This window comes from Aristolochia californica, unplaced genomic scaffold (genome assembly GCF_029961685.1).
Source record: "Aristolochia californica isolate CCGP_79_NKW_82.1479 unplaced genomic scaffold, dmAriCali1.0.hap1 SCAF_3, whole genome shotgun sequence".
Lineage (NCBI taxonomy): Eukaryota > Viridiplantae > Streptophyta > Magnoliopsida > Piperales > Aristolochiaceae > Aristolochia > Aristolochia californica.
Window position 1 is genome coordinate 1,834,013 of NW_027181992.1, and position 25,699 is coordinate 1,859,711.

At 40.5% G+C, this 25,699-nt stretch overlaps 4 protein-coding genes and 1 long non-coding RNA gene across 8 annotated transcripts; 3 read left to right on the forward strand and 2 right to left on the reverse strand.

Annotated features, from left to right (window-relative positions):
• Positions 1 to 520: 520 nt before the first annotated feature.
• LOC137960135 (sorting nexin 1-like) lies at positions 521 to 4,520 on the forward strand. 3 transcript variants are annotated; one of them, XM_068807637.1, is made up of 11 exons: positions 521 to 607; positions 710 to 847; positions 1,853 to 1,988; positions 2,151 to 2,284; positions 2,601 to 2,675; positions 2,893 to 3,052; positions 3,194 to 3,327; positions 3,403 to 3,471; positions 3,757 to 3,836; positions 3,993 to 4,053; positions 4,135 to 4,520. In XM_068807637.1, exons 1-11 carry the CDS (start codon positions 596 to 598, stop codon positions 4,378 to 4,380), a joined length of 1,245 nt encoding a protein of 414 aa, XP_068663738.1. In that variant the 5' UTR covers positions 521 to 595; the 3' UTR covers positions 4,381 to 4,520. The 3 variants fall into 3 exon arrangements, with proteins under 3 accessions (XP_068663738.1, XP_068663739.1, XP_068663740.1); XM_068807638.1 differs by having other exon boundaries at positions 710 to 844; XM_068807639.1 differs by having other exon boundaries at positions 713 to 847.
• Positions 4,521 to 4,703: 183 nt separating this feature from the next.
• On the forward strand, positions 4,704 to 7,240 carry LOC137960241 (uncharacterized). 2 transcript variants are annotated; one of them, XM_068807800.1, is made up of 2 exons: positions 4,704 to 5,603; positions 5,673 to 7,240. In XM_068807800.1, exon 2 carries the CDS (start codon positions 6,571 to 6,573, stop codon positions 7,111 to 7,113), a length of 543 nt encoding a protein of 180 aa, XP_068663901.1. In that variant the 5' UTR covers positions 4,704 to 5,603; positions 5,673 to 6,570; the 3' UTR covers positions 7,114 to 7,240. The 2 variants fall into 2 exon arrangements, with proteins under 2 accessions (XP_068663901.1, XP_068663900.1); XM_068807799.1 differs by having other exon boundaries at positions 5,673 to 6,384.
• A 37-nt stretch (positions 7,241 to 7,277) lies between these two features.
• On the reverse strand, positions 7,278 to 9,051 carry LOC137960242 (uncharacterized). Its single transcript, XR_011114123.1, has 2 exons — positions 8,654 to 9,051; positions 7,278 to 7,817 (listed from the first exon to the last, which is right to left on the reverse strand). It is a non-coding gene; the product is annotated as an uncharacterized lncRNA (long non-coding RNA).
• Positions 9,052 to 9,385: 334 nt separating this feature from the next.
• On the reverse strand, positions 9,386 to 13,368 carry LOC137958461 (beta-fructofuranosidase, insoluble isoenzyme 1-like). The gene is made up of 7 exons (XM_068805494.1): positions 13,155 to 13,368; positions 12,265 to 12,273; positions 11,130 to 11,992; positions 10,886 to 11,044; positions 9,959 to 10,197; positions 9,780 to 9,870; positions 9,386 to 9,688 (listed from the first exon to the last, which is right to left on the reverse strand). Exons 1-7 carry the CDS (start codon positions 13,348 to 13,350, stop codon positions 9,509 to 9,511), a joined length of 1,737 nt encoding a protein of 578 aa, XP_068661595.1. The 5' UTR covers positions 13,351 to 13,368; the 3' UTR covers positions 9,386 to 9,508.
• Positions 13,369 to 20,866: 7,498 nt separating this feature from the next.
• LOC137960324 (uncharacterized) lies at positions 20,867 to 23,947 on the forward strand. Its single transcript, XM_068807914.1, has 5 exons — positions 20,867 to 21,185; positions 22,501 to 22,742; positions 22,951 to 23,063; positions 23,171 to 23,311; positions 23,457 to 23,947. Exons 1-5 carry the CDS (start codon positions 20,942 to 20,944, stop codon positions 23,704 to 23,706), a joined length of 990 nt encoding a protein of 329 aa, XP_068664015.1. The 5' UTR covers positions 20,867 to 20,941; the 3' UTR covers positions 23,707 to 23,947.
• Positions 23,948 to 25,699: the final 1,752 nt, after the last annotated feature.

Below are 25,699 nucleotides of genomic sequence, written 5' to 3' on the forward strand. Positions count from 1 at the left end.
TCACACAGAGGGCGATTGAAATCGCCGAAGGTCGGTCGTGATCGAGAGAGAAATTTTTTTTTCTCTGAAGCCGTCGTTCGACAGAGCGTTCCTTCCCGACAGCCCGAGCCCGATTTAATTGAGAGAGGAAAAGTGAATTAAGAGCTCGACTCCTCTGAATTCATTTTCCTTCTCATTATGCCTAAAACAGGGGAAAATGAAATACATTTGTATTTTACTTTCCCCCTGCATTTACGTTGCACACTAATAGTTTTTGGCATATTTTACTCAGCGTAAGTGAAATAACACGGCCTAAATTCACTTTTCCTCCCATTATGCCTAAAACGGGGGAAAATGAAATACTTTTGTAATTTACTTTCCACCTGCACTTAGGCTGGGCACTAACAGGCCCTAAGTTCATTCTAGTGTCCACGAGGTGGGCCCGGAAAGATTAGATGGCCCACGTACTTGTTGCGGCGTATTTTTGCATGATAAGTAACATGAACACAAGTCGACGGAACCGTATTAGAGTCGTCGCTTTTTCACATGTTGGAGAGATCGTTCTCCGTTGATCGAAGTCGGACTTCTCATCCTCGGAGTTCAATAGCCAGCAATCATGATAACCACGGTAATGACGAATTTATGAGCTAATTTCGCTCTTGCACTGGGATTTTATATGCTTCATGCACTGAAATGGAAATCCGGTTTGGCCCTTTTCTTGTTTGTGAAGCAGAGAACCCTTTCAGAGTCTTCTCAGAGCCCTAGATCGCCTTCAGCTCAGCCATTTTTATCTGTAACCGTAACTGACCCTGTCAAATTGGGAAATGGGGTGCAGGCGTACATCTCCTACCGTGTTATCACAAAGGTAGTTCTGGAAATTGTCTCTTTGGTGCTTTTATGATCTAATAGTAGGACTATATTTTCAATTCAGGTCTTGGGGTCAGCATTTTACATTGTCAGTGTGATGATATATAGTTCAGTGAATTGAGCTGTCTGCCTTCTTTCAGTTTTTCTTTTAGAAAGAAACTTTTAATTTTTTTCAGTTGTTTTAATTTCATTTGCAGGTTATTATAGTATAATTGTTAACGATCAGGGTATTGGGTATTCCATTTTACTAGACTCTTTTGCGTTTCTGTTGAAATTGATGCCGTGATGAATGCTTACCCTGTTAGTTGAACTTCTATTTAGAAGGCTGAGAAGGCATCTTTATCTAAAGTAGGGACAAAGGCTGTCATTGCCAGTTTACGAATAGTATGAAAGAATCAATACAACTTTAGTAGGCCCATCGATCTGTTGCCATTTTATACAACGACTAGGTCATTGTAGCATGACATTATTATGCGTCAATAGCTGTTATCCAGGAGGAATATGCTATAAAATGTAAGGTTGGTTTGTATATGAGAAATGAAAATTGACGTTCTCTTTTTCATTATTTTTTTTGAGGGAAGGATGAGATGGGGATTGTATTAAAAGAGGGATGGATACAAACTGAAACCCTCACAAACCAGGGCAGCAAGCCAGGAACACCAGATAAAACCGGAAATGAAATTCTGGAGAAAATAAACAATGGATGGTTGGTAGGCTATGAAATACTGGATACCATTAAGCTTAAAAATTTGCTTCACTGGTTGCAAAGAATTAAAATATGATGTTTGACATGGTATGAGCATTTTCTTTGAAGAGAACTGACAACATTAATGAGCTGCGACCAGGTGCAGATCAACTGTAGCATAATATAATATTGCTGAACAACCTTACCTATGGATGGCCCAGAAATAGGCCTTATCTTGACGCAAATATAGCACATTGCAGAAGGCCTTATCTAATTGCAAATAACCTTTCTTAACAGTCTGAAAATTCATGTCATTGGCAGACTAATTTACCACAGTATCAAGGGCCAGAGATGATTGTCATTCGCCGCTACAGTGATTTTGTGTGGCTACGTGATCGTCTTTGTGAGAAGCACAAGGGAATATTTATTCCTCCACTTCCTGAGAAGAGTGCTGTTGGTGAAATTTCAAACCTTTTCTTTGTACCAAGCAGCAAAATTGTGAAACTGATGTGTCATGAAGAACAACAATATCCTCTTTCCTGTTGATTTATCAAATGTACTTAGTGATTTTATCTGCAACTTAATTTATTCCGTGTGTTATTCTCTCTCTGCAACCCAGAAAAATTTCGCTTCACTGCTGAGTTCATCGAAATGAGGTGTCAAGCATTGGATATATTTATAAACCGTATAGCTTCTCATCCTGAACTCCAACAGAGTGAAGATTTGAGAATCCTTTTACAAGAAGAAGAGGAGGTAAACTGTGTATAAAGCATTCCAGAAGCTGACCTGCTTACAATATAGTACTTGTTCAGTAAAATATTTTAGATGCACTTGATTGTATAACAGTGACATTTTTGTCAATTTATTGAAGTCATTTGTTTTGCTCATTAATATTGTTTATTAAGGGATCTTGGCAAATTTAGTGTCAATGCATTTTGATGAAGACATCCATAAGGACGAAGCCAAACCATGTTTAATATGCGAATTGTGTATGTTTTACATTTTATGCTTCATTCCTACTTACATACTGTTCCGATCATATAATAATGCTGGTTGATTGTTGTTGCAGACCATGGAGAGAGCTAGATCTGTAGAGTTGGGTATTTTTAAGAAGAAGCCATCTGATTTAATGCAAATATTTAAGGTACACTTTGCTCTCTCTCTCTCTCTCACCATCCATCCATCCCCCAACAACCCCCCAAGAATTTGAAGCCGTATAGTGCCCCTCGCCTGTTTCTAAGTTGTATGGTGTGTTGACCAACCTGCAGACATATTTAGTTCAGTTTTTTGTTGCTTGCTTACTGCAATAAGAAATTGTCATACAAATTTTTTTACGTAAGTACTGTGTGAATTTTAAACAGGATGTTCAATCTAAGGTTAGTGATGTAGTTCTTGGAAAAGATAAACCAGTTGAAGAGTCCAATCCCGAATATGAAAAACTAAAACACTATATATTTGAGCTTGAGGATCAATTAGCTGAGGCACAAAAGCAAGCTTTCCGCCTGGTAAAGAGACACAGAGGTAGAAAGTCCTTCAGATGATAGCTCTTCCATTCAGTTTGCATTTTACATATATATTTTCTCTACTTTGTTTTATTCATTTGAACCCAAAAGGATGATAAAAATGGTCTTTCATGGCTGACTTCTTTGACAATTTTCTCAGAGATGGGGCAATCTCTATTGGACTTTGGGAAGGCAGTCAAGCTCTTGGGTGCTTGTGAAGGAAATTCTCTTGGGAAGGCCTTTTCTGAGCTTGGGTCAAAGTCAGAAGTGTTATCATTGAAGCTACAGGAGGAGGTAGTGCTTATCGATGTTTTATTCTGCAGCAGTTGTGAAACCTTATGACCTTATATATATATATATGTTTTACAGGCCCATAATCTGCTAATGAATTTTGAAGAATCTTTAAAGGATTATGTCCGAGCTGTGCAGTCTATAAAGGTTGGTTTTCTTTCTTCATCACAAATTTACTATGTTACCACATATGAAACCTTAATCTTGCAAAAAGAGCTTCAATTATCTTTCTTGAGGTTGTTTAACTGGGACCAAATATGGATAGAAAACCCAAGCGTGTTACATTTAAGTTGAAATTTTGGATAGTGTCTGAAACTAGTCAACTTCTTCTATATTCTAAAGCAAAACTATGATAAAAATTAGTAATTCCTAAATATTAATTGTCCAAGCAATCCCTTCATCAATAGTCACAGCATTCATGATTATTAGCAGGTTACAATGGCTGATAGAGCGAATGCTTTCAAACAGCAATGTGAGTTAGCCGAATCAATGAAGCTGAAGGAGATTAACCTGTAAGTGTTTGGATGTATTTTTATGTTGACATGTTGTATTGTATTCCTGAAGTGTTTGGTTTCGGGTGGAGATTCTATTAGACACACTATTTGTATTCTGTTCTGTATTGGCCTTTTTTTATGCCTCTCACAATTTTGTTGTTGTATTGTTCGTAGGGACAAGTTGATATTGATGAGATCCGAGAAAGTGGGAGAGGCTGAAATTGAATACAAAGAGGTCAGTAGGAAAAGAAATGCTAATTGCTGTACTAATGTGATCAACTGCTATTTATTCCCTAATCTCCTTGATCTAATGCAGTTGAAGGCTGCTAGTGAGGAAGCCACCAGAAGATTTGAGACTATTGTCCGTTTAATGAGTGAAGAAATGGCTCGGTTCCAAGAACAAAAGACTGCCGACATGAGCATTGCTCTTCAGTTATTTACAAAGGGACAGGTAAAACTCGCAAATGACATAGTAAATGCTTGGCGAAGCCTTCTTCCCGACCTTGAAGCCTGCCCCTACTCTCGGACAAAACAAGAAAAAAGTACCTTGTACAAGTTGTAGTTAATTTTGTACCTAAAATGATCTTCACTTTATAAATACCCAATTTTTTTTTTTTTTTTTTTTTTTTTTGTCTTCTATTTATGTTTTCTAGATCCTTGATGCATTGTTATAAACAGCTGATTCAAGGCTATTTTGTTCAGCTTTCTTCAATTATGGTAGAATCCATTTTAATTTGAACTCTTTTAACTTTCGTCTAAAAATGTAATGTGGCTAATCCTTAAATTTTACCTAGAACTGTTATTATTATTATTTTTATTTTATAATTCTTAAAAATCTCACTTCAATATAAAATTTTAAATTATTCCATTAGATTCAATATAATTTTCAATATCAATTTTATAATCGTGTATCCTGCTCAGTCTGTCGTTTAATCAAAGATAAACAATCTGACTATCCGTAACGTCTGCAGACGATTGGCCAAATAAGTGGCATCTGCTTCTTTTTGCTTCGTCAGTTCGAACGGTCACTCCCCCCTTCAATCAGTCATGGAGGAGCCAAACGATCCAATCTCTCGGCCGCTGGGCACGACGGAGCAGAACTGGGTCAGAGCCGTTGTCGGCGGCACCGGCATCACCGTGCTGGCTCTCCTCCTCTCCCCTCCACCCGACCTATCCCTCCTCCGGACAGCCATCCACGGTCTACAAAACACCCACCCTATCCTTCGCTCCTCTCTCTCCTCCTCCTCGGTCTACACGCCTCCTCCCTCTTTATCCCCTCTCATCGAAATCGAATCCTTCTCCCTGGCCTCCACTTCCGACCTCCTCCATTCCCTCTCCTCCCCTGACCCACCTCATCTCCCCTTTCTCCACCTCCTCCTCGAGCGCGAGCTCAACCGAAACCCCTGGTCGAATTCGACTTCCGGACAAGTTCTCTTCACCACCCATTACGAATTGCCCAACTTGAAATCCGTTCTCGTGCTGCGGCTCCACACTGTTGCCTGCGATCGCACATCGGCTGTAGCGATGCTGAAGGAACTGCCAGAGATGCTGAGAGGAGCCGGAGCAGAGTGGGACGAAGAGAAGACTCCCGGTTTGGCGGTGGAGAGCATGATTCCGACGAGGCGAGGCGATAAACCGTTTTGGGCGCGTGGCCTCGATCTGGTTGGCTACTCGTTGAACACGATGAGGTGGGCCCATCTGGAGTTCCAAGACGTAGGGGCCCCACGATGTACAGAAGTAATACGGATGCAGATGGGGGCAGAAGAAACTCGTACCATCGTAGAGGTAAAATCGAAATCAGAAACATCAAACCTATTTCACATTTGATTGCAGAAGATTAAACTGATATTGTAGGGATGCAAAGCGAGAGGGATCAAACTATGCGGGGCTTTAGCTGCTGCTGGATTGATCGCTGCTTATTCATCCAAATTCAAGCATCCGGACGTTGCCCAAACCGAGAACTATTCAATCGTCACTCTCGTCGACTGCAGAAAGCTTCTCGATCCAGTCCTCGACAATCGCAATCTGGGTTTTTATCACTCTGCAATCCTGAACACCCACAGCATAAGCAAGGGAGAAAAGCTCTGGGACGTAGCCGCGCGGTGCTACAACGCATTGTCGAACTCTATCGACGCCGACAAGCACTTCAAGGACATGGGAGAGCTCAACTTCCTGATGTGCAAGGCCATGGACAACCCTGGATTCACTCCATCGGGGTCTCTCCGAACTTCTTTCATGGTTCTTTTCGAGGATCCAGTGATCGAAGACGGCTCGCTGGAGTCGTGTTCTGGTTTGGGTCTGGAGGATTACATGGGTTGCTCTTCTATTCATGGGGTGGGCCCATCTATGGCGGTGTTCGACACTATCAGAGATGGACGGTTGGATTGTGCTTGTGTCTACCCTTCGCCTTTGCACTCCAGGAAGCAGATGATGGACCTTGTTGGTAATATGAAGAATGTTCTAATCAGCAAAGGGGAGTGAGTGATCGATGTTTGGGCCCCGTTAAATTGGGTGGTCGTGATCGAAACTTGTTCAAGGTTCCATTTTTTGCAATTTTTAAATATAATTTATGGTTTTCATGTTCGAAGAACGTCGATCTCTTAGCCACGGTGACGGACACCTGTACTTTGGTGGGGTCCTAATCAGAAACCAAAAATCCGATTACTGTAGTCCGCAAGTCGCTACTCGCTTGTCGTCCACATTTTCCTTTTTCTCAATCTCACTGTCTTAGACAGTCTTCTCCAACCGGTCGATGGGCTCGCGAAAGTGGAGCTGGACTTCCGCCCTAATCGGAGCCGCGTCCGCCACCGCAGCGGCCGGGATACTGGCGGCGAAGCCACGGGACCCAGCATTCCAACTCATCTCCATCTCCCTCACCTCTTTCACTCTCCACTTTCCAGTCCTGGACGCGGACCTCATACTCACCGTCCACGTCACCAACCCTAACATCGTCCCAATCGAGTACGGCCCCTCCACCATGTCCATCTTCTACGACGGCTCCCTCCTCGGCACCGCCAAGCTTGAAGCCGGTTCCCAGGCGGCCAAGTCCTGCCAGGTGCTCCAGCTACCGGCGCGGCTCGATGGCATCGAGCTAGCCCACCACGCCTCACACTTCTTTGCAGACGTGGCCCAGAGAGAGATGGTGTTGGACGCGGCGGTGGAGATCAACGGGATCGCCAAGATATTGAGGTGGGCCCATCGTTTTAGGGTCATCGTGGATAGCCGTGTGACCGTCGATCCCGTCTTCCTCGACGTCATCGACCAGGATAACCGGTCCGTCATCCAACTCACCTGATTATTGCCTGATTCCCTTTGACCGGAGATATTTGAGTTTTATCATATGGATTATGACCATATTTTCTACTGCCTTTTTATTATTTAGCATGTAATTTATGAAATAAGTTTAATTAACAACCACAATACATCCTAATTAAGCATAATCATTTTACAGCAGAAAGAGGAAAAGAAGAAAAACGCATAGAAACTGCAAAGCATCTTCATCTACATAGTCGCTCAAATGTCGACAACTCACCGTCTGTTTTTTTTCTTTTCTTTTGACCTGAACACACCCTTCTACCGGTAGAAGATAAGCTTAATATTCTTCCCAATTCTCATCTTCATCAAAGGCATCCTTCCGGAGGTGACCGACTTTTACCTCCAACCCGGAAAAAGGGGATGATTCCTAGTTTCCAATTCATCCAAAAAACCGAATGATGAGGAGGAATATAAAAAAGATAGACCCAGCAAGGCTCGCAGAGGGATTGCGGGCTGCAATAGGGGCCGCATTACTAGTGCGGTGGGGACGAGCAGCGCCGGCTGCCGCCCCGGCACTACCAATCAAAGGGATCGTGCCAGAACCTTTCGTGGGATCGTTTCCTGAACCCGACCCTGTCCCTTTTCCAGCCGAACCTCCGGCAGTTCCTGTTGCACCGCCACCACCAGCAATAGCAACACGACCAACGGCTGTCGAAAACTTCTCACTGCCTGAAGTCGCAAACGCTGCAGGAAAACGATTGATTTTGTCTCAATCATGAATTTGCTCGTAAGAATATAAACAGTGTGCTTCCATGGTCGCGTTTGTAGAACCTGACTTTTACCCACTTGGCGTTTTTCATTAAGCACGCAATTGCCAGATCTGATGCTCGTGAAATTCTATATTCGTAGATACGGTTGTCCGCCACGATGCATGTAAAAAAAATCATCTTCTTGATCTTTAGTTAAGCTAATGTATCGATCAAATCATGTTGAGAGTTTTTAATTAAGCTAAAGTGTCAACCTAATCATGTTTAGATCTTAATAAAAAAACGATTGTGCTGTAATGCAAAATACCAGAAAACGTGTGTGGCAGTCTGTCAGATATTAGCAACTAGGTAAACTGTAATTAAGCTGTGAAGAAAGGAGTTAATCAAACTTATAAATCTGCAAGAGAAAAAATTTCACCAGAGGAATCATGTTGCCATAAAAATAATTAAAAGAAATAAAAAAACAAGATAGAAATGATTCGGATTTGCTGAATGCAAAAGAAAGCATACGAATGGGTAATCTCTTCAGATGGTTTTATTAACCATAAACAGATGCCATAGATTTCAGACTCCTTTTCGTTCTGTAAATTTCGGTATTCCGAGAGTGACTAGTGTGGTTAGTGGCAAAAGCCAATGTTGCTGTGTTCGATAGATCTCAGAAAAGAAAAGGGTTTCCGGTGTTTTACAAACGGAGGAGAGTTGGGTCGATAGCTTTTGAGAGATGATTGAAAATAAAAGAACAATCTATCGATCGATAAAACTTCTCATAAAACTAATGGACAACTGTCTGCATAAAGAAGAAGTGGAAAGTACCTGAAACCTTGTTGCTGGAAACCATCGACATGCCGAGAAGAATGAAAGCAAAGAAGAAGAGAAATACACCTGTTGTCATTGTCCTTGTTCTTTTCCGACGCTGAGACTATTGGAGGCAAGAAATAAACAAGCAGGCTATGCCGAACCGAGCAGCAAAGACAAGGCTGCGCCGGTGGAGCACAGAAATACAGAAGGCAAGTCGGCGAGCTGCAAACCCAAGGCCAGATGGAGGTCAGAAATGTTGGGCGAATTTCCAGATTAAAAATCTGTAGAGAAGGAGAGAATCAGGACTGTTGTTCGTACGACACTCATCGCCAACGAGGGTCCATCGTTTGTGCGCCAGAAAGCAAATTATAAATTATGAAATTGATAAGATTCCGTCCTAGGTTGAGTCGAATCAGTGAACAGATTCCATATTAACTAGAGGGGCCTGGAGTTATGTGAAAGAGAGCCGTGTTTTGCAAGAACAGAGAATATCTTCTGCGATTTGATTTTAGAGCCGTATTTTTATGTTTGAGAATTCAAGCTTCTGCTTCCTAGGAACAGCTGAAAACTGTGGCCGGCAGTAATTGACACTCCCCATGCTGATTTCTGTTTCGTTACTTATTCCTCTAATCTTCAGAATACACTGTTTTTAACTATGTTTTGGGATTGAAGAAGATCTGTGCCTCGTGAAGACGGCAAACCATTAGGAAACCCAAGGAAGAAGAGGTGAAACGTAAACCACTTGAGGCAAAAGATTTTTATTGTTTGGCTACAAGATTAATTAAAGGAGCAAGTAAAGAAATGTCGCGCCATAATCTACTTGAATTTGTGTGCAAAACTAGATAGAAATAGAGTATTTTGAACCGAGTTCTAATTGATCGTTGCTCTAGCCATGCTCCACGCTTCCAGCTTCGAAATAGTAACAGGTTGCGTTCCGTTATTGAATGCAAACAAATTGCCCTTCCCACCCAAGGCCTTTGTTGGGTAAACTCGTGCTGTCAAGCAAGTTTTTCCACCAGCCCCGAAACTCTCGATTATTGAGTGATCAATCTACATAAGAAACAGAAAGAAAAGGAAATCTTGGTCAATTCCCCAAAATTTGTACACTAGAAGAGAGCAAAGTGGAAGGATTCAAGTTTACCAAACTCCTGAGTGACAGCTTCCCATCCTTCAAATTCACGTCTACAAACCCTCCATATGTAGTTTTATCTACTTCTGATCTTAAAGTCGACCTGTTAAAAGAATGCAGAAACTAATAAGCCAATTGGATATATCAATTGCTTCTCAAGCATATTAGGCAAGAAAAGAAAAGGAGAGTACCTGCTTTGGTCTGAACACATTACCACTACAGGCTTGTTCCCATTTTTGAATACATGGAAGTACACAGCAGTATATTCTTCTAGATTGTCTGAAGCTAAAACTAACAAACCAAAAGGTCCAATTGAACTACTCCCCCTGGAACCGTTTTGACTACACAGGTGCTGAGGGTTAGTCCACTGAGAATTGAATGCCTCCGCATTGTCCAAGATTGGAAGATCAAAAGTAACTTCGACATCAGCCTGTTGAAACAATTACCACTTAAATTTTCTCCAAGAAATGAAAAGCTCAAAAAACTTGGACATAGACCAGTGAAAACTGTAATCACAAATTGTTGATGAGTTATAGTTGTTACTTCCAACTGTTAAGCTTTCTCCAAGAAATCACAATGATAAAAAAAAAAAACTAAATGGCTACTTTGTTCTGCAACTATGTTCTGCAACTATGTTCTGTTCAGGACAACAGCTTTTTAGATCAACCTTAACACACACATCTAAAGGCAAAATAATCATAAGGAGATCATACAGAAGAGCTAGGCTTTACTCCTGTCAGTGACTTGATGTCTGAAGAAATTATTTACTAGTTTTTTTTAAATAAAACTGCATCGTCCATTGATTGTTTAGTATCCGTTCAGAGGAACTACAAAGTCACCAAGAGTATTTATAGAGAGTCCTATGGCACAAAAGAGGTAATGGCAGCATATTTCTCATTCAAAACAGGAACCGTTCTCTACTTTTGGCCTCACTTAAAGCAACTAAATATAAATTTTCTTGTACCCACTTTTCAGTTATGAGCACTTTCACACTCATATTGGCCTTCACCAATGAAAGAAATTCACAATTGAACACAGATCAAGTCAACAAATTAAAGAAAAAAGGAGACTTAATCTATGATAATCATCCCCCACAATGGAAAATTTCAGAAACTCACCTGTGCAGCTGTTATCCCCTCTACTTTAACATGCTGTCCTGGGCTAAGTCGAGTATTGTGCACTTGAACTCCCTTCCTTCGCAGAGATTCAATCTCCTCTATTGGCCATTGCAGAAGCTGCTTCCCGCTGGTATCAAGCCACACAGTCCTTGGAATTGCCTACAATTAAAGAGTTTGTCATAAGCAGGGTCTGAAGGTCCGCATACAGTAGGAGATCATCTATACACACAAAAGAGATAGGTACCTGAAGACCAGCCCAGCCCTTGGAGACATCATCATTCACACTATCAGACTCATTCATCCAGCCCCATAGCAGTCTCCGGTTCTTTGAATGGTCAAAAAATGTCTTTGAGGCATAAAACTTCCCATAGTCGTACCTCAACCCTGTGGCATCATCAGCAGACGTGTTGTCTGGGAGGTACCTATCGAACTCACGAATATAGCGACCAACGGTGTAGTACTCAAACTTGGTATCATCCAAACTGACCTTCAAAACATGTTTAACACCTTTTCCATTTATTGAAGTATCCAAGCCGTGTCTTTTCCCATCCTCAGAAACAGGATAGAAGTCAGGGCACTCCCACATGCCAGTATCCTTAGACGAATGCAAGGGATGTTTAGTTTTGACCCAATGCTTGAAGTCTTTGCTTCTGTATAAGAGAGCCATTCCTGTCTTTCCTCTTTTGTTGCCCACCAGGACTTTCCAGTGCCCATCAGCATACCAGGCAGTGGTAGGGTCACGGAAAGAACTAGCATTAATACCATTTTCCTGGTTAGGCACCATTAAGGGGTTGTGATCCGGCTTTTCCCATTCAACTAGATACGGGTCCGAGAGATTTTTGGGTACAGCAATGTTCTGCACTTGTCTATTCTGGGTGTCAATTCCAGTGTAGAGTATGACAGGTTTGTTCCCGGGGAGGATGGTGGTAGACCCGGACCAGCATCCATTGATATCGAAAGGCTTAGAAGGGAAAATTGCAGGCTTTAGGGGCTTCCAATTGACCAAATCCTTTGAGACAGAGTGCGCCCAAACAATGTTACCCCACACAGCACCGTGGGGATTGTATTGGTAGAATAAATGATAGAAGCCATTATAGTACAGCGGTCCTGTTTATTTGAAAGAAATCGATTCAGCCATTTGATGTGGAACTGAAAAGTACAGGACACAAAAGCTCATCCACAATCCCACAGTAAACCACTTCAATTCAAGCTTAAAGTATGGGAGAACAGAAGAGCTTCCAAGTCAGAAACAAAACCCCATTCCTCACGTGAGGAAGTTCAGGCCATTAATTTTTTAGACTTTTGTCCGACCGCGAAAACTGAAAGAGCAAAATAACAAGTTCCATGAAAATAGAAGAAGAACAGAACAACATTGTTACCATTTGGGTCTGATCATTCGCCGCAGCAGTCACCAATGCACCCAAAACAAGCAGAAATTTGTGTTAGCGACAACGAAAACATGATCTTGCACAATTGAAAACCATTAAATCCACTCTTAGTCACCCCCCCAAAAAAAAAAAAACTGAAATCCATGTCCGAGACTCTTGATTGTATCCGCGTCTGAAGTTTCGGATCCGGTCGAGAACGGAATCGGATCCTTCACTGGACCCGGGCAACTGAACAAATGCACAATCCAATAGGTCCGTAAACAGTAATAACCCGAGGGGAGATCCGACTGGTTTGCTTCACAAAAAAAAAAAAAAAGGGTAATTACGTAAAATAAATTCATTTTCAAGGGATTGGCGAGAGAGGGCACTAACGACTGCCAGCAAATCTCTACAGGTACAACTTGAAAAGCATTTTTCTACCGAGCGCGGGCGGGTGTCAACACGAGGGCTATCATCGTCCACCAACCGCTTCATGATCTACACCTCGTGCATGTTAGCCACAGCATAGATAGCACGCTAACATGTACACAGATGGATCTCAACCAATCATAACAAGTCATGTTTAAATTCTCGATAGGGAAAGTCAAAGTCAATCTTCAAACAGTCTAAACAAACAAAAAGACTCGGAAACCAAGACTCCGTGGTGTGCTCGCCCGGCGGAGAAGCCTTTCGCCGGCAACCGTCCTGCGTATGGGATCCAATTCTAACGTGCGCCAAGACGGCGACAGTGACACTGAAAACACCTCAGGCGCAATCGCACTGCACGAATCCAATTCGAATCGCGATAGCACGTCCGACGCCTTCGGCTCACATTAGCCGCCGCCCTCCGAAAACGAAAGAGAAACATTTTAATAAACGGAATGGTTAGAAAGAGCACTCACCGTTGATCCAGTTCTTTGGGGGCTGGAAATGGTAGGCAGTTCTGTAAAGCGGGCTGACTATGGATTGCTCCGAGGACTGTAGATGAACGTAGTGCAGATGGGAGGCCTCGACGCAGGTATCAAGACCGAGTATGAAGAGAAAATAGAAGAGGAAGACGATCCAGACGGGGGAAGGGAAGACTTTCTTGGCCGCCATGGAAGGAGAGGCCGAGGGGGGTATGGCTGGAGTGGGGAATAAGGCTTTGCTGCAGGTGCAGGCTTTAAATAGACGAGTCGGTGAGGGAGGACAGGAATTATCGTAGAAACGTAACGATCGGAAGGATAATTCGTTAAATTCTTTCCCAATTAATTCTCATTTTATCCTGTTACAACTTTTGAAATCTCTTGGAAAGGATAAAAACCCACCCGTAAAAGGGTCGAAAACCGCGTGGAAGTTTCGCAGTGGACCCACGTTCAAGTTTTCCTGATTACGTCATCTTTTGTTTGAAAAGTCCAGTTAATTTTGTTCTTCATATTTCTGTCTGTAATTAGGGGCAGGGGGAGGGGAGGAGGGGGAGGGACCCCTATTGATTTAATGAGTCCTTGTGGACATGAGCGGAGAGAGAATTAAGGTGGGGCGGGGGGCAGAGGGGGGATAATTGAAATCTGATTCAGTCCTCATTTCAATAGGGAGAGTGAGTAGGGTATTTGTCCGGTCAAAACTGGGAAGACAAGACGGGATCATTGATGATCGTTTATGTCTGTATTAAGAACTCGAAATCTCTGCTGAAATTGCCAAATGAGATTTTCCAAATCTGATCGAGAAAATTTTCATTTGTCACCTGTCAAGGTGAGAACATCGAACATTTACCTTGGATTACAGAGCGTTGTTGAATGCGATCGTTTGTCCTTAATGCCAGTCATCTCTTCATCTAAGCCTTGTCCCGTCAATTTTATCATCAATTCTCTCCTTAAAAAATTTTAAAATAACTAGTCCAAACTAACATAATTAGAGAAAAACGAACAAAATTCTGGAGACAGAGAGGACTGAGATGCTTTGACAAGGTAGTAGAACCCATCGTTTCCGTGGAGAAGTGGGAGTTGAATATATTTTATTAGAGTTTAATAGAAAAATTCGGAGCTATATTAAATATGAGTAGTGGTTAAAGATTGAAACAATCTTAACATGGTATATATAGAAGAAAAATCACGAATGAACAAGTATGCAATATTTATAAGATTATAACAGTCACCGTAATATAATTTACAACCGACTTTATAATACTTCAAAGATATAATTTGAGACGATCTTAAATTCTACCATATCTTATTTTTATCTCTATTATACCCCCACAAGATGGAGTTATGTGAGGAGAGTCCAATTTTGATCTTCAAGAAGATAAAATGTATATGTGGAAGCGGTTTGGTGAGAGCATCTACTAACTGATTAGCAGAAGAGACATGACTAACCCGAAAAGTACCACTCTGAACTTGTTTTCGAATGAAATGGTAATCCAAAACTACATGTTTCATGCGGGAGTGAAAGATTAGATTGGAGCACCAATATTATCACAATAAAACACCAATTGTCACGGAAGAATAACACCAAGTTCAGTGAGAAGAGAACAGATCCAATGGATCACAACGGCAACAGATCAATATTCCGCCCCAGTAGAGGATCGAATCACAATCCGTTGCTTCTTAGAACTCCAAGAGATATGATTGCAACCTAGGTAAACAAGATAAGCACCGATGAAAGTGAAATCATCCTTATTTCTTGCCCAGTCACCATTAGAGAACGCATGGACAAACAAATAAGATTATTGATGTATTACTATACCATGATCCAGAGTCCCATAGAGATAGTGCAACAATCGCTTAACAACATCCCAATGGTTAGTAGTAGGGTAATGCATAAACAGGGATAACTTATTCACCACATAAGCAATATCAGGGCGAGTAAGAGACAAGTATTACAGACTACCAACAATAATCCGATATTTAGATGCATCAGAGAATATCATGCCAAACTAAATTGTGAGTGTAGATGATGTGACAAGGGGTATAGATACGGGCTTTGTATTTGTCATGCGTGTGCGAGCAAGTAAATCAGAGATATACCGGCGTTGAGACATAAGAAATCATTGAAAATGAGGAACAATTTCAATTCCGATAAAGTAAGTCAATGAGCCAAGATCCTTGTGTAAAAATCTCTGATCAAGAAGGTGGATGAACGTTGTCATAACTTGATCATTAGTTCTTGTAATAATAATGTCAACCACATAGACCAGAATATACATCACAACAATACCTATGTGAGAGATAAATAGATAAGAGTCTGCATGAGTGTTGGTGAAGCTAAAGGTGATGAAAAACTCTCGCAACTCATGATACCAAGCACGCGGAGCTTGCTTGAAATCGTAGATGTTCTTGAAAAGTTTACAAACATGATGGAGATGATTACAATCAATAAAGTCATGTGCTTATGTCATAAAGACATCCTCAAATAGAGTACCTTGGAGAAAAACATTATTGATATCAAGTTGTCAAAGCGATCAACCACGACTTACTGTAAAGCTAAGAACAATGCGAATAGTAGTAGGTTTGATAACGGGACTAAAGGTTTCATGATAATCAACCCCAAGGCGTTAGTGAAACTCTTTGGCAGCTAAACGAGCCTTGTACTTGTCAATAGAGCCATCAGAGAGATATTTAAATATAAAAATAAGAGCTGATAGAATTTGAGATTATCTCAAATTGTAACTCTAAAGCATTGTAAATTATGTTATAGATTACACTATGACACTTGTTGTAATCTTATAAATATTGCATACCTTCTCAATGACAATGATCAGGAAATAATTCATTATTTTTCTTCTTCTATATGGTATCAGAGTTCTTGATCGATTAATCAAAACCAGCTCATTGTCATTGGAAATCGCCACCGAAGCTAATTCTTGGGCCTAACCTCCGCAGCACTAACTCTCCCACCATCGTCACTGGTCCGACTCATATCTCGTCATTGTCACTAATCCCTATCGTCAGATGAAGACCTTGTACACCTTCCTAAAATTTCTCTTCCTCTTACGCCCCCAACGGCTACCAATGTTGTTGCTCTTCCACTAGAAGATGTGATTTTGTTCACTCCAGCTATTACAAGTGTTGATGCTCTTCTACGTCTCTTCATTGGATTATGTGATTTCGTCTACCCCAGTCGTTACTTTCCACTTCTCTCTAGTAGACGATGTGATTCCGTCCAACCCAGCAGCTACTAGTGTCGTTGCTTTTCCACTGGACGATGCGATGTCACCCACTCCAACCACTATAAGTGTCGCTGCTCTTCCACATCTCTTCACCGAATTATGCAATTCCATCCACCTCGGCCACTACTAGTGTTGCTGCTCTTCTACATCTCTTTACTAAATTATGCACTTTTGTCCACCCCAGCCACTATCGTGTTGTTACTCTTCCACATCTCTTCATTGGACGATACGTTCTCTCTAATTTCATCCACCCCAACTGCTACCAGTGTCGCTTCTCTTTTCGTTCTTTAGCTTCTGCAAATACGCATCCTCTCTTTTAAAATCAAGATTGGACTTGATAAGGATAAAGATTAAAATACAATTACCAAATAGACTCAAACTCTAAAGAGTTGTAATCTCTATAGTTTCTGTTGTAAAATCTATAGATACTTCATTCCTCGTCAATGAAAACGATGACAAATATTATTCTCCATCTCGAAATTCTATAGTATAGAAGTCATAGTCAATCCCTTCATTTTTTCTTCCAATGCTTGCCAAATTATTTTCTCATCTTCTCCCCTTTCATAACCTAATCCACATAATTACTCCACAATCTCACCTATGGAAAAATCAACTTATTCCTCTTCTTAAGAGCCAAAATCTCCTCGGCTATGTAGACGAAACCCTAACGCCACCACCTCAGTTTGTAGCAGCTGATTCTCACACCCCTACTGCCAAATATTTGGCATGGAGAGCTATCAATCAACACCTTCTCAGCTTTCTCCTTTCTTTCCTCACTAAGGAGGTGATGGCTTAAGCTGTTGGCATCTCCATTGCACGTGAGGTATGGCTCGCATTGGAAAATGCCTTCAGCCATTGATCGAAGGCTAGAGAAATCCGTCTCAAGGACGACCTCCAACAACTAAAGTGCGACACCCAATCCGTTGCTGCCTACACCCACTTCTTCAAGGGTCTATGCCATTGGTAGACCTGTTGACAACACTGATAAACTCCACCGGTTTCTCCGTTGACTTGGAGTCGATTTCTTCACCGCACAAATGGCGCTCACGCCTCTCCCCTATTCTTCGACCTTGTCTCCAAAGCCGAGAGCTTTGAGCTCTTCCATAAATCTCCCAAGACCTCTATTCCTCACAATGTCGCTTTCACTACTGCACCCCGTGGTTCTGATCGGTCGACACAACATGGCTTTAGTCGAACAAATGGTTTTGGTCGTCATTATGCCAACCGAGACCAAACCAATTCTTATCAAGGGCGTCGCTCTCCTCACTGCCAGATATGTCATATTGACAGTCGTTATGCTAATTGTTGCAACCAACGTTATGCTTGTAGTGAGTTTAGCGCCCATCTTGCTGAGGCTTTCACTGGATCGTGCTCCCACAATGGATCTGCGACCTTTGACTAGTTCTTGGATGTTAGGGCTTCGACTCATATGTCCAATGACTCATCCATCCTAGATCAGTCAACTCAATCCATGAGTATAGACTTTGTTTGTTAAATGTTTTAGTTGTTCCTCATCTCACAAAAAAATCTTCTCTCTATTAGTAAATTAACGTCTGATTTTCCTTTATCAATTACATTTACTAAAAATATTTCACTATTCAGTATCGTCTCATAGGAAGGATGGTAGCCATCGGTAACAGAGATGGATGATTATATGTGGTGGAGCGTAGCAACTATACCCTTATTTCCATCCTTACGAATAATTTTTTACATGTTTCTTATGATTTATTACATGCTCATTTTAGACATGTAAATCCTTAAATAAACAAGGACATCTTTATCTTACATCCTTATTGCCATCTCCACCATTATGTAGTACATATAAACTTGCAAAAAATCATCGTTTACCATATTCAAGTCATGAATATAGGACTTCTAATGTGTTAGATCCTATTCATTGGGGCCTTTCACCCATAAAATCCAATTAAGATTTGCTTATTATGTTATCTTCATTGATGATTTTACACGGTTCACTTGGTTTTATCCTTTGAAATTCAACTCCGACTTTTATGAAGTTTTTACCCAATTTCAAAATTTTGTGAAAAATTAATATTCTACCTGTATTAAAAAAAATTAAAGTGATGGTGAGGGCGAATTTACTAGCACTTGGTTCAAAACTCATCTTCGTACCTCTAACATTCACTGTCAACTTTCTTGTCCATATACTCCTGCCCAAAATGGTCGTGTTGAACGCAAACATCGCCATGTGACTGAGACTGGTCTGACACTTTTTTTTTTACTCCCATGTCCCTCCTCGTTTATGGGGTGACGCCTTCAACACTGCAACTTACATCATCAATCTATTTCACATATCACTTCTTGGAGGTAAATCACCGTTTGAACTTTTATATGGTTCCTTTCCAAATTATAAATTTTCATCCCTTTTGTTATCGTGTTTATCCTTGCTTACGTGATCATATGTCTAATAAATTTTTGCCTCACTGTATTCCTTGCAATTTTTTGGTTTACAGTCCCTCTTATAAAGGGTTTCGTTGCCTTAATCCCATCACCTTTCCGCTCTACATCACCCACCATGCTCAATTTGATGAACATAATTTTCCTTTCATCAAAACCTCTCAGACTCAACTCCTTTCCTCTCTCCATTTTTCCAACTTTTTGGAACCTAGTCTTCTCCATACAAAACCCCTCTTTCTTCCTCTACACACTATTCTCCACCCATTACTCAATCCAGATTTAACCCGTGTGCTATTTGTATTGATCCAGTAGATGAGTCCTTGTAGACCACTGATTTTTTTGTAGATACCTTTTTGTCGCATTCGGCTTCCAATCCAGAACATACTAAGATACGGGTCACTCTTCCTACTCCTATTTTTGCATTTTCGTTGGGTTCTCACCGTATCCTTACACGAGCTAAAGCTGGTATTTTTAAAACTCACCATCCGACTAACCTTGATATCATGGGATCCTCTGGACTTCTCTCCACTCTCCTTGCCTCTATTGGGCCTAAAGGATTCAAATATTTTGCTAAGAATCCTAACTTGTTGCCATGGATGAAGAAGTTCAAGCTCAACAAAATAGTCACACTTAGATTTTAGTCCATCGACCTGCCAACACCAACATTGTGAGCTCCAAATGGGTGTTTTGGATCAAATATCTACCTAATGGATCCTTGTTGCCAAGGGCTACATTGAGGTACCTGGTCTTTACTTCATTGACACCTTTAGTCTTGTACTAAAGGCTACCACTGTCCAAGTTGTGTTATCTATTGTTGTGGCCAACAAATATCCTCTTCGACAACTTGACGTCAATAATATGTTCATTGATGGTACTCGCACTAGAAATGTTTATATAGAACAACCTCTTAGGTATATTGATCATTGTTTCTCTCATCATATCTGTCAGTTGCATAAGGCTCTATATGGTCTCAAGCAAACTCCTCGTGTTGTGTTCCAATGCTTCAACTCCTTTCTCACTCATATTGGTTTCTCGTGCTGACACTTTTCTGTTTATCTTTCATAAACACTTTGACATTTTTATTTATTCCTTTATGTTGATGATATCATTACTACTGGTAACAAGTCAACTCTTTTAAACAACTTTACTCGTAAACTCAATTCTGAGTTTGCCACTAAGGATTTGGGATTAGTTACTTTCTAGACATTGAGGTTTTACCGATTTCTTCAAATATACATGGGATATTCTTCCTAGAACTCCGCACTAAACTGGATAGCGGAGGTGATAGGCAGGATCATGAAAAGAGAGAGAGGATCGTTGGAGGACCTGTAGTCCAGAAATCGCATCAATTTTTGTCCTTTTTTCATCACCAGAGCTCGGAAACGAATTGAAAAACCAATCTCTTCCACAGACCCATCAATTATCGCTATATTCAGATTTCAGACTTTTTTTTATCTGTTTCTTGTCCAAGACCATTGTCCTTTACTCTGTGTTTTTTGTCTGTTACTTGACCTGCCCGTTTCTGGAAAGAACTGGATGGAATTTGGGGCTTCTGCTATGAGGGAGTAGGACCCATTCGGTGGAATTCTTCTCCATTCTTGCTTTTTTATTACTTTTGTTAGGCTTTGTCCGAACACAGAGAAAGGAAATGTAGATTTGATGGTGGTAAGCACTGTCGGCAGAGAATCGGATGCCAAATGCTACACAAGTTTGGAACTGGAATTGATCTTGTGTCCCCCGCCATCTTCTCCTTCACCGACCCCTTTGCAACTTCCAAAGGATGCCATAAGTCTATAATGGGAGCCTCTTATGAATTGATTTGTTGAATAAAAGTTCAAATTCATGCTATATAATTCAAAATTTACTTTTATGAAAATAAATTTAATTTAACTATTATAAAAAAATCATATATTTTCAAACTTTTAATGATGCTTATTTAATGAATTATTCTAAATTTTAAACATAAATCACTTGAAAATTTTATGATTATTTAAAATTCATTGTAAATAAATAAATCAGTTGAAGTCAATCAGTGCTTTTTGGTTTCATGCAATGTTTCGGAAGTATGCAAGCCTTGGGCGAAACAAAAACGAAACTTGTGATTGAAATCTGACGAAATTCGTAAACGCAATGGCTCGGAATCTTAGGAACTGTCAACTCAGATTTGGGTTTTTCTCACCTCAATTGCTTTTTCATGTCCACGGAAATTCCAGATTTTTGGGGACCTTAGCTTACGAAGAAATTCGAGTTTCCGAAGACCAGCCATACAACGCGACGGCGTTTGTTCTTCATGGGTTGTTGGGAAGCGGAAGGAATTGGAGGACTTTCTCTCGAAATCTGGCATCTGAGATTTCCAAATCGTCTTCTTCAGCTGGTAATTTCTGTTTTTCGCTCCACTCAGTACTGAGGGATTATTATGTTACTTGTCTACTCTCTTTCTGGTTTTCTTGAGTTTGCCGAATGGCTTTACTTGCTATATTTCTGTGTCTTGTTTCCTTTCCTGTGGCCGAATTGCATGACTATAATTTGTTTTTAAGGGAAGTATGTCAGGTATATTTCTATTGCTTTCATAATACAATTTGGGATAGTTGACGATGAGTTGTGGAGGCTTTTGCTTAATTTGGTTATTTCTGGCTCCTGGTGCAGTTTCCATGGCTGTATTGTCATTGAGTACTTGTTTCTGTCTGTTCGCTTATGAGCACAATTAGAGTTCAATGTGTTCGAATTGCAGTTAAGGCTTCTCCATTCTTACTGCGGTTGAGGAGAACCGCTTTATAGTTCTTCATTGATCAATATGCAATTAAGGCTGTGAACTACGTTTTTGACTAGTTGCCTTCCATGACTAAACGTTATTTGCTGAATAGAGTTGCAATAACAAGCGGAAGAGCTGGAGAAAGGAAAGGGAGAATTGGTGATATCTTTGGGGGGAACTTCTTCTTTGGACAATTTTCTTTCACCTTTACCTGTGGATAGGATAAAATTGTTAACAATACTATTAGTCACTAACCTTAGCTGCTTAATGAAGAGTGGGACACTCTGTTCCAACCTCTTGATTGGGTGATCTCCTCTTTTCTTTTTTTTCAGGGATGAGATTATCTTTTACCTTTTTGTGAATTTAACCTTTGTGTTACTGGTTCAAATCTCATGGGCATAGGGGGTTTCCAGCGTGTGCATAACCAATTGTCAAAACAAATGACTCTTTAAGACAGGGAGAAACAAGGCTATACTTGCTAAAAACAAAAAAACAAAAAACAAAAAACAAAAACAAAAACAAAAACAAAAGTATACTTTTTAATGACAGAGAGAAACTGTTATTCATACTTCATATGGTTCTCTATAATCCCTACCAAATTGTTTCTTCAACAAAAAAGATGTTGGTGGATGTGCTTGCCAGATAATTCATCTCTTGCATGAGGAAATCATTGGTGTGAAGGAGAGAGATGGTGAGCTTGCCCTTTTATTACTTAAAAAATGACAATACCCTTAAAATCAGATTTGTATAAGAAAATACTTCTTTAAGTACAAAAATAATAGTATCTTCATTGATAGAGTCTTTTGAGTCTACAAATGTATCCTGAACTCTAGTTGGAAACAAAATTCTAGGGACTTGTACTGAGAACACCATTATTTCCAGGCAATGTTTATTTCTAAAGGGATCCTTACAGATTTTCACTTCTTTTGCACTGCAGCAGCGTGGAGGATGGTTCTTGTGGATTTGAGGAACCACGGGAATTCAGCTACTGTTGAAGGCTTGGACCCTCCCCATACTATCGAAAATTCTGCTAGAGACTTGGCTAATCTAGTCAAGTCCCAAGGTTGGGCTTGGCCAGATGCTGTTATAGGTCATTCACTGGGTGGTAAAGTTGCACTGGATTTTGCACATAGTTGTGCTCATGGGCAATATGGTGTATCTGCAGCCTTACCAAAACAGGTAATGCCTTTCTTTTGGTCTATGTATGGGAAAATCAGCTAGTAAATGTAATGGTTTGCTTCTAATGGAAAATATTTCTTGGAACCTCTCTTATTTAAGTTGTAAGTTTTCTCAATTTTCTTCTTTACTTGTATTAACATGAAGAACTGCAGCCGAGTTTCCTTGGTTCATTCCTATGAAGATTATGTTTCTTCTTGATGCAGAACAGCTTTGGTTGTTGGATTCCGAACCTGGAGAAGTGAACCCTGATTGTACTAATGGAGAAGTCGAAAAAGTTTTGTATACTCTACAAAATCTTCCAGCTTCACTTCCATCACGACGGTAATGTAGCTCCTGTCTCTATACACGACCCAAAAGTTTTCTACCACCATCTCAAACGGAATTGTCTATTTTTAGAAACTAGACACTGGCCTGTGTTTTTCCCTCAGATGGGTCGTTGAGCATTTGCTTGAGCTTGGGTTTTCCAAATCATTGTCTGAGTGGATAGGTAGCAACCTCAAAAAGGCTGGTGATCATTTCACCTGGTCTTTTAATCTTGAAGGGGCAAATGAAATGTTTAATTCATACAGGTAATCATTCTTTTCATCTCACGTTTTGGGTAACAGCTCTCTGCTTTATACATCCTAAATCAAAAAGTGATTTTCACCCACGAAACCTGCTACTGAAAAGTAACCGTGCTCTTCCATCTCACCTGATTTGCAATGAACATTGTAGAAGCACTGGCTATTGGTCTTTGTTGGAGAACCCACCCAAAGGCCTGGAGATTTCTCTCGTGCGTGCAGAGAATAGCGACCGGTGGTCACTTCCCAAAGTCCAGCGGCTTGAAAGCCTTGTTAACGACGGCGAGAGGTCTGATGTAGGAAAGTTCTTGATGCACGTTCTCCCCAACTCAGGCCACTGGGTCCATGTGGACAATCCAAAGGGATTACTTGAGATCATGACTCCTAAATTTTCCTCTATTTAAGTTTCTTCTCCTCATGACAGCTTCTCTGGATTTTTTCCATCGAAGATTTTATCACTTGATGGCAGCTACTATGTTGAATGTCAGAATTTATTGCATGAATAAATTGTTCTTTACAGGTAATTGTCTTGTGATAACAGAGGAGAAACAAATGATAGTTTTTTTGTTTTAGAAACATTTATTTTGGAACACTATAATCTAGTCATAAAATTGCTGTAAAATGTATTTCAGTAATGTGATTCGAAGCAGGAGGAAAGTTAACTTGCTCAAGGTTACTTACAAGTGCTACAAGATCCGTTCTTTTGTTCTAGGCTGACAAAGGATCGTACTGTTGGTGTTTTTGTCGAAAGATGCTTAATACTACTCTCTTATAAACAGAATTAATATTATTATTTTATTGATATTATTATTTTTTTGTCGTTTTTGTTATTATTTATGGTAAGAAGATTTTTGGGTGCATCTTAATAACTTAATCTCAAGCATAACAGGAGACGCAATTCCAGTGTAATCTCCATGTAACGTTTCAGCTTTGTTTTGGAAGAGCAAAGCAGAACTATGAATAATGAAGCAAGTTAAAAGGTTTCAGTCGTCAGCATTTGACGAGTACGGAGCGTAGGGATTGTACTGAAGAAATGCTGACGAAGATAGCTACGACGTGGTTGTTGTAGGGTGAGGTTACGGGGGCTTCGTCGCAGCATGCAGGTTGTCGATGGCGGGCATTAAGGTCTGTTTGATCGAGAAAGGCCGAAGACCTCTCTACTAACAGTTTTTAGATGGGGTCTGGATATTAACCGGAAAGACGCTCTGTTTAAGGTTAGGATATACCTTCTTCTCCGCCATTTAAATCCAGTCAGTTTTGAAAAACTAATGAATCAATGATCATGCAGATTCACATACAAGGTGATTCATTAGCAGCAGTGGTTTGTGGGTTCGGCGGAGGTTCTCTAGTGAATGCAGGAGTAATGGTATCAACTCCTGCTCGTACAAGGAAGAATCCAAAATGGGAAGCCTGTGAAACGTCTGCGTTGGAAATGTTGAGAACCCAAAGTGTTCCTTCAAAGTTCCCTAGTGCCGCTGTGATGAGAGAAATAGCTGACGAGATCGAAGACATTAGGCCTAAGTCGATCAAGCTAACAGTGAATTTTGGTGGAAAAGAAGACCAAGATCCAACAGAGCCCACTTCAATTGATAGTAAAGAGATGTTCAGTTCTGTTTGTAGTGAAGAACCGAGATGAAGATTATGAAGAACAAGCGGAGAATAGACGACAGAAAGAAAAGAAGGTGGGGGTCTACTTCAATGATTTTGAATATGTTTGTGCAGATTTTGCGGTTCTTTCAGGTATGTTCTTACTGAAAGCTCTGTACTTAATCATGACGAGTTCATCTCTTAGTGATTAAAGTGGCATGGAGTTGCAGCTGGCGTTTTGGGCACAACAGAGATACTGTTTCAATCGTACAGGAGAGGATTAAGATTTTCAGAGAGACCTGATTTTGGTCTTAGCTGCAATCGCAACAATGTGGCTTATGTTCTTGGAAGTAGAGAACTACATGCCCATGGACTGAACAAGATAGCAATTCTCTGCAGTCCCTTTTCAGGATTCACCTGGGCTAGCTATTTCTTCATCCTACACTTCTTCTCTGAGATTCACAATTCAAAATTTTCTCACGCCTTATTTTTTCTTAGCCCAACCAGGCCTTCCACTTCACTAAATTGTACTTATCTTCAAATTTATTTTTTATAATAGCAGGCGCACAATACATGGAGCCACGATGATGGAAATTTTTTTTTTCATTAAGTTGATTTGGAGGTGAGATTAAAACCATTATGAGGAAAATTCAGTCAATTATCTGTTCAACAATTACAATTCATCAAATTGATCACTCGTTAACGAAAATCAAGAGTAAGAAAGCAGTTTTGTATATTTATAACCAACGGTCGGCATTTTTGTCTGCATGCGGCGACGGATTCTGCTATAAGATTCGACTTGCTCGAGTA

Bases quoted from the DNA above. Each gene is read 5' to 3' on its own strand.
- LOC137960241 (XM_068807799.1), top strand. From the start codon at position 4,866: ATGGAGGAGCCAAACGATCCAATCTCTCGGCCGCTGGGCACGACGGAG. The intron at 5,604-5,672 runs GTAAAATCGAAA...CTGATATTGTAG, and splicing joins AAACTCGTACCATCGTAGAG to GGATGCAAAGCGAGAGGGAT.
- LOC137960135 (XM_068807637.1), top strand. The intron at 848-1,852 runs GTTCTGGAAATT...TGTCATTGGCAG, and splicing joins ACCGTGTTATCACAAAGGTA to ACTAATTTACCACAGTATCA. The intron at 1,989-2,150 runs GTGAAATTTCAA...TCTGCAACCCAG, and splicing joins TCCTGAGAAGAGTGCTGTTG to AAAAATTTCGCTTCACTGCT.
- LOC137960324 (XM_068807914.1), top strand. From the start codon at position 20,942: ATGGCTCGGAATCTTAGGAACTGTCAACTCAGATTTGGGTTTTTCTCA. The intron at 23,064-23,170 runs GTAATGTAGCTC...TTTTTCCCTCAG, and splicing joins GCTTCACTTCCATCACGACG to ATGGGTCGTTGAGCATTTGC. The intron at 23,312-23,456 runs GTAATCATTCTT...TGAACATTGTAG, and splicing joins GAAATGTTTAATTCATACAG to AAGCACTGGCTATTGGTCTT.
- LOC137958461 (XM_068805494.1), bottom strand. From the start codon at position 13,350: ATGGCGGCCAAGAAAGTCTTCCCTTCCCCCGTCTGGATCGTCTTCCTC. The intron at 11,045-11,129 runs GTACCTATCTCT...CTTTAATTGTAG, and splicing joins AGGGCTGGGCTGGTCTTCAG to GCAATTCCAAGGACTGTGTG. The intron at 9,871-9,958 runs GTACTCTCCTTT...TTCTTTTAACAG, and splicing joins ATGTGTTCAGACCAAAGCAG to GTCGACTTTAAGATCAGAAG.